Source organism: Zingiber officinale, chromosome 4A (genome assembly GCF_018446385.1).
Source record: "Zingiber officinale cultivar Zhangliang chromosome 4A, Zo_v1.1, whole genome shotgun sequence".
Taxonomy (NCBI): domain Eukaryota; kingdom Viridiplantae; phylum Streptophyta; class Magnoliopsida; order Zingiberales; family Zingiberaceae; genus Zingiber; species Zingiber officinale.
Window position 1 is genome coordinate 100,187,132 of NC_055992.1, and position 7,319 is coordinate 100,194,450.

The 7,319-nt window shown below is 44.4% G+C and overlaps 2 protein-coding genes across 2 annotated transcripts; both read left to right on the forward strand.

Moving 5' to 3' along the window:
- Positions 1-1,006: 1,006 nt before the first annotated feature.
- LOC121973491 (transcription factor MYB1-like) lies at positions 1,007-2,558 on the forward strand. The gene is made up of 3 exons (XM_042524907.1): positions 1,007-1,582; positions 1,703-1,832; positions 1,910-2,558. The coding sequence occupies exons 1-3, from the start codon at positions 1,294-1,296 to the stop codon at positions 2,403-2,405; spliced, it is 915 nt and encodes a 304-aa protein (XP_042380841.1). The 5' UTR covers positions 1,007-1,293; the 3' UTR covers positions 2,406-2,558.
- Positions 2,559-3,609: 1,051 nt separating this feature from the next.
- Positions 3,610-4,868, forward strand: LOC121973492 (peroxidase P7-like). Its single transcript, XM_042524908.1, has 3 exons — positions 3,610-3,847; positions 3,952-4,143; positions 4,218-4,868. The coding sequence occupies exons 1-3, from the start codon at positions 3,626-3,628 to the stop codon at positions 4,764-4,766; spliced, it is 963 nt and encodes a 320-aa protein (XP_042380842.1). The 5' UTR covers positions 3,610-3,625; the 3' UTR covers positions 4,767-4,868.
- The last annotated feature ends 2,451 nt before the right edge of the window (positions 4,869-7,319 follow it).

Here is a 7,319-nt window from a genome sequence, read left to right on the forward strand (position 1 = left end):
GTGTCCTAAAGCTTGTCAGAAACTTGTTGAATTGGTTTAGCTTTTGGACTTCTATGCAGTCAGTGGATGTCTACAAATACCACGTTTAATGTTTAATGTTTTTTTTTATTCTTATGCAGATTTCTGCCAATGGAAAGCTTTTCTCAGATCACACTTTTTGTTCACTACATGGGAATCCACAATTTTTGGCTTGTTGGTTGCATGTGGAAACACATGGTGGAGAATTGAAGACTCAAGCCGAGAATTTTTCTCGGCATAAGCATACTGAAGACTCAAAAGTACTTGCTTTCAGCCCACTTGAGGGAACCCTTACCAGAGAAAGGAAAAGCAGATTGGTTAATGAAAGCTTGAAGGTAAAGAGAATCGAGCTCTCCATAAAGACTACATATGCACTTCTACCACTCTTGCTGCTTGTATCAAAGACCAAGTTGACTACTTCCATGCTTGTGTTGTGCACATACTGGCAAATTTATGGATTTTTCAAGGAAATCATTCTGGACTATGTTCACCACGAAGTCACTAGGAAATGGGTCTTGATATACTTCAAGCTGCTGCTGCTTGTGTTGGCGAAGGATACCGTCATTGCTTTCAATTTACTATAAATTCCCTCTTAGTGATGATCAATGCAAAAGTCAATAAGTTGGCAAACGACCAACCTAAAACTTTTGTCACAATTGCGTTATTTCTCATATTTCCCTCATGAGCTTGCGTGTATGCTAGTTTTCAAGTTTGTATGAGAATAATGCACAATAACAGCCTTTTATTTGTTGTTCTTGTTCTCATTATCATCTGAAAGTTTCCATCTTGCACAGGAATCATAGAAATTATCATCAGATCACAACAAAATGTCATGCCATTTTGTTTTCACACTCCATGTTATTATAGGAGCTTCCTCCTATAGTGGAAAGGTGCCTGACAGAAGAAAAAAGGTGCAAGTTGGGTGGCTCATGAATACTCTTCCCTGATTAGCAGCACCCACTGTACTATTTCTCATTATCAAGGCCTGATGACTATAAATCAACTAACACCTTCTTAAACTTCCAAAAGCTATAGCCACCCTCTGAAATTTAATTGATGAGGGTGAACCTATGATACTGACCCTAACTTCCTTTGGCAAACAATCTCTATGCAAGCTTGCACAGGATAACTAATATCTGTAGGTGACCTACCATCATGACCTCAAACTTGTATCATAGAATGAAATGGCAGTGACAACAAGATTCCTTTGCTGCATCAAGCAAGAAGTGACAAGAGACTTGAGAAAGAGTGACACGGCCATGTTTTGCCCAGTGTATGGTCCTCAGAGCTGTCTTGCAGTTGGCATTTAATGCTGGAAGAAGGTCCTTATGTAATCTCAAGGTCAGTATATATACTATGCTCTTCCGTTCCCTTTGGTTTCAGTTCATTCTCAGGACTCACATTGAAAGCTGTAACAAGAGAAGAAAAAATATAATGAGAAAAACCTGCTGTGACAAGGAAGGCCTGAACAGGGGATCCTGGACAAGCCAAGAAGACAAGCTGCTCTCAGACTACATTGGGGTTCATGGCCTTGGGAGATGGAGAACCTTACCTGCTAATGCTGGTAAGGGTGTTCATTTATTTTTCTTTCTTTAAAAGACAATATGAACAATGAACGCCAATACAAGACAATCCTTATAAGACATGCATGATGCTTGTGAATGTGTTTTGGACTCATTTTCAGGACTAAACAGATGTGCCAAGAGTTGCAGATTGAGGTGGCTAAATTATCTGAGACCAGGCATTAAGAGGGGGAACATCACTGAGGAAGAAGAGGAGCTCATTGTCAGGCTTCATAACCTACTCGGTAACAGGTACATTATGGTGTACATTTTTTTTTAATCTTTATGATGGTTTTTAGCTTAGAAAAAGGATTTTGATTGGCATGCAGGTGGTCGTTAATAGCAGGAAGATTACCAGGGCGAACAGACAATGAGATAAAGAACTACTGGAACACCTACATGAGGAAGAAGAAAGGATCGGCCACCGGCAAGTCAATTCCTCTGCTGAAAAATAAAGTAGCACAGTCATTCAAAGAAAAAGGCAAGGAGCCAGAAGTCGTCGCGAGCCAAACCAAGAGTATCCGAGGCACCAGAACTCATTTTGCCAATATCATACCTACCGATGCATCTCCTGTTCTTCCTGATCCAGTGGCCCTGTCTGATTTCATTGTGAATGATTCAACTAGTTCTCAAGGTGCGAGCAGAATCTGTTCTACTCAGACCATGCGAGATTCAGTCTTTTATCAAGCAGCTGACAGCTTGAGTGCCACTTCTTCAGCTGACTTCAATTGTACCAGAATCTCTAACAGTCAGTTGGAAGGTGGCCAGGGGTTGGATCCCCTCCTGTGTGAAGATGACGACGACGCATGGTTTCAGTGCTATTGAATCCAAATAATCTAAAGTTTAGATTTAGATTCACTAAAGCGTCAAAGCATGAACTAGATTCAGAAAATAATCTAAAGTTTAAATTTTGCTTCAGACTTAAACTACTGTTCGAACTTCGAAGTCAAATTTTAGTACTGCACTGAAATTGTATAATTTTGGTATCATGCTGTGGTTATATCCGGCACACCAACTTCTTTCAAGCCACCCATTTCGGCACATCTTGCTTCTTCCACATTCTCTCCTTGAATTCAAAGAGTAATAAGAGATTTAAAGATTAATATCACCTTGTAAATTATGTTTCGGATGGTTATGTTTGACATTAGTAGGGTAAAATTTAGACACTTTGATTACTAGTATAGATTAGTCTACAATTAGTCCTCTCTTATTGTGAACTTAGATGTCTCAAGTTGTTATCTAGGCACCTACTGTTTGATCGTAATTACAGTATATTTGTAGAATTTTTTTTTCTAAATAGGAGCACAATCATATGATGCTAGATTTTTTAGTCGTCCGTTAAGCTTTTCAATTTATCTTGACAATCAATGATAAATTTTTATGAGGTCACAGGGATTGTCTCTGATTTAAGTGTTATATGATCCATCCTATAAATGGTCAAACTATATGATTTGATTTTCAAAATTCATCTATTTTTTTAATTGATAACCCATCAACTCAATTTTTTAAGATCAATTATTCATTAAAAAAAAATTCATCTCATACTTGGTCGAAACTAAGACATGGAAAACTTTTAAAACGTCCGCCGTATCTATTTTCATAGTATAAAACGCACCTGGGTGGAATTATTCATAAACAATTTTGTTTGGGACCTAAACTTCAATACAGCCGCCACAATTAGTCCATCAACTTGATTGCAGTAGTATATAATAATTATATATAGCAGAAATGTTCAGGACTAAACAAATTTGAAATGCTGAGCGTCCATAGCTACATAGAAAAATCTCGAAGAACACGTTTAAATTTATAAATTTGACATGATCAAACTCCTACCTGCTCTTCTATACCAATTCAAAGCTTAGCTTAAATTATATTAATTAATGTCATATGAAAGATCAGTCAACGCGCATTAAGTTTCCTAACCACTACTGTATATCAAGTCAAAGCTTAGATTAATAATAGCTACATTAACGAATCTATATATAGATATAGTTGTCGTCTTCGTAAGACATTACTAGATTGTGCAGCAGCCAGCAGCTTGCCACATGGCATCGCCGTCGTCGTCGATGATTCACAGATTGCTCCTGGCTCTCTCCGTCGTCTCCGCCGCCGTGCTTGTTTCCGGCCACCTGTCTCCTGAGTTCTACGCGGCGAAGTGCCCCAACTTGCGGAACATCGTGCGCTCCGCCATGGCTGAGGCCGTCCGGCAGAACCCGAGGAACGCTGCCTTCGTTCTCCGCCTCTTCTTCCACGACTGCTTTGTTAATGTATTGCGAATTGCCGTATCTGTTTAGTTGGTTGAAGTGATTTCTTCTTCTTCTTCTTCTTCTTTTTCTTCTTCTCGATATTGAAGGAATTGTGGATGTAACAGGGGTGCGATGCATCGATCCTTTTGGATGGCACGGCGGCATTCGCCAGCGAGAAGTTTGCGAACCCCAACAACAACTCCGCCCATGGATTTGAACTCATCGACGCCATCAAAGCCAGAGTGGAGGCTGAGTGCCCGGCCACCGTCTCCTGCGCCGACGTCCTCGCGCTCTCTGCACACGATGGCGTCGCCTCGGTGAGGAATTTTAGATTGAATTGTGATTTGTAGGAATTGGTTTGAGATGTAGTGAGTGATTTGTATGCGTGCAGCTCGGAGGGCCGACATGGACGGTGCAATTGGGTCGCCGGGACTCGGTGGCGGCGTACCAGGCCGCCGCCAACAGAGAAATCCCGGCTCCGTTCAACGACCTGTCGAAGCTCATCTCCCTGTTCCGCGACAAGGGCCTCAGCCCGCGAGACATGACCGCCCTCTCCGGAGGCCACACCATCGGCCTAGCGCAGTGCTCCAACTTCGCCGCCCACATCTACAACGACTGCAACGCCGACCCCAGCTTCGTCGCCAGCCGCAGGCGCATCTGCTCGCCCGACGGCGGCGGGAACCTCGCGCCGATCGACAGCGAGACGCCGTTCCGGTTCGACAACGCGTACTACCGGGGATTGGTGGCGAGGAGGGGGCTACTGCACTCGGACCAGGAGCTGCTGAACGGCGGGTCGCAGGACGCGCTAGTGAGGCAGTACAGTGCCGACGGAGAGGCCTTCGCCGGGGACTTCGCGGCGGCGATGGTCAAAATGGGAGCCCTCAGCCCGCGTCCAGGGACGACGGGAGAGGTCCGGTTGAAGTGCAGCAAGCTCAATTAAAGGAAGAAGTCAAGGAGAAATCATAAATCTATCTTAAATGTTTTATAACCAATAAGAACTTCAAAATTATTTAATCATTTTAATGCAGTAAGGTTTTATTAACTTCTGCTAGCTTATAAGTTTCTGATGGCTCATAACTAATAAGTTTTGTTTGATTAATTTGCAAGTTTTGTGGATAATAAAGAAGACAAAATTAACTTAAGAAGGACAAGAAAGATCCTAAGTAAAATTATGAAAAAAAAAAATCTCCTTTTAGATTATCTTTAGAATATTAGATGTGATTCTCTTGGTATATTTCATCTTCAATATAATTATCTTAATGTGCTCTAACTCTTTTTAAAATCTCAAAATTAAATTTACTGTTTCGAAATTCTATTTTAAGATTGATTCTGTCCGAAAGTCGAACAGACGGAAAGCTGGGGATGTGACGCTCACGCTGACCTCCTGTGGACCCCGCACGGACCTACAACACAGACTACGTCAGTGCCAAGCCAGGGAAGAGGTTCCCGACATTGGTCCTCAGACGCTTAAGTCAGTCACTGGCGATGAGGAATGAAGCGGAGCAACAAGAAAACTATTGTAGCGTAAACAATGAATATCACGTACCTTCGTCGACGCTTGGACTCAATCACGGGCGATGAGGAATGAAGCGGAGCAACAAGAAAACTATTGTAGCGTAAACAATGAATATCACGTACATTCGTCGACACTTGGAACCCCCTTTATATAGAGCTTCAATAGCGCGCGTGCATGCTTCTCAATGCGAGCACACTTCTCAAAGTTTTCCTTGAAAAGACGTGTCAGTAAAGTGTCCCTGATACAGTATCCTAACGGGTCGAGCATATCTCTGAAGTGATAGTAGAAGCTTCCGCCGTACGATCTTCGGATAGTCCATGTCCGGTGTCAGTGGCACCAACTCCCAAAAGGATATCATTGGATATCAGGAGTGTATTGTTAAGCCGAGCGGGTTGGTCACTCGGTCAGAATTCCGCCGCACTAGTGCCATGTCTGGTCGGCCAGAACCTTGCTGCCCCCGTGTGTGTCTACTCGGCCGAAGGCCTACTTTGTTATTGTCGAAGCTGATACCGGGGCGAGCGGGGTAGCCGCTCAGACGAAGTTGATTTCTTCTCATTAAACTCTGTTGTTTGGCCGAGGGGGGGTAGTCACTCGGCTCAGCTTCTGCACATTGTCTCTGAGCGTTCGTAGTTTCCTGTTGCCAGACTGAGTGGAATAGCCGCTCGACCGAAGTTGAACCCTGTACCTCAAGCTCTGCTGTTTGATTGAGCGGGGTAGCCGCTCGGATGGGTTTCTGCACATTGTCTCCCTTGAGCGTTAGTTGTTTGATTGCTCCTCGTGTCGAAGGCGACGTCGAGTTGAAGCCTTCTCCCCGGTCGGGGCATACTTCACCCGATCGGCCGATGTCATCTATGCATTGACCGCCTTGACTTTAACCTCCTTTGACCTCCACTGCGGCAGTGGGGTGGGGCCCTTCATCATTACCGCATCACAAACCTTCCCCTCAAGTTTAGCCAAAGGAGGTTGTAAGTCCGACTGACTAGACAATTGTCTGAGTAGATTTTCTCCCGATTGGCCTTCGACATTGTGTAGTTTCTGATCGGAATAAGACCAATCCTAGCCAATCGGTCTGTTGAAGTTTGTCGTTCGAGCGCATGTATTCTCCCTAGATCTGATCGGCACGACGAAGGTTTGCACTTGTGAAATCTTCCCTTGGGCTGTCTTGGGAGAGCGCGAGTCAGGCTGACGTCACCTAGATTTCTGGGAAATCATGCAAATCTCTGCTCATTAAAGCTGAGCACGCTCCCATGCCGTCATTAAATGACGACCCATGGTGATGCGTCACGTGTCCTGCTCCTGCCGCCGCACGCCTGACGTGATAGGGTACCGATGTGATGTTTGATGGTATAAATTCAACGGTCAGATCTCGGCCTAGGTTTTTGTGACCTAGATCGGACGGCTCCGGTCGGTCGGCCCCTAGGCTTATAAGCCCGTGTGCATCGCCGCACTTGCGCACTTCGTCTTCGTGCTCCTTGACGCTAGGCTCTTTGTGCTCTGGCGATCCTTCTTCTTCGGCGCTTTTTCTTCCTTCATTGTTTCACGAGCGATCCATTTTCAGTAAGCTCCCTCCGTCGACCTTTTGCTTTCACGTCTTTCGACTTTTGTGTTTCTTTATCTTTTTCGACATCTGTGTGTTCCGGTGACCCTTCCGCCGACAAGTTCATTCTCTTGCTTTCTTATTTTGTAATGGCTAGTTCATCGCAACCTCCCGCCGACATCCCGGGGCTCTGGTATACTTCTACCGAGTCTCAGTTCGACGCCGGTGACGCTGAGAGTCTGAAAGCCGCTTTTGAGCTTCCTCCCAAATATAAAGTTATCATTCCTTCACCTTCCGATCTGCCGAATTCTCCTCTGCTAGGCTGCATCACCTTATTTCGGGATCATTTTACTGTCGGTCTGTGGTTTTCCATCCACCCTTTCTTTTCTTCCGTGTGTAAATACTTCCGAGTCTCCCTCCATCAGCTAGTGCCGAACTCC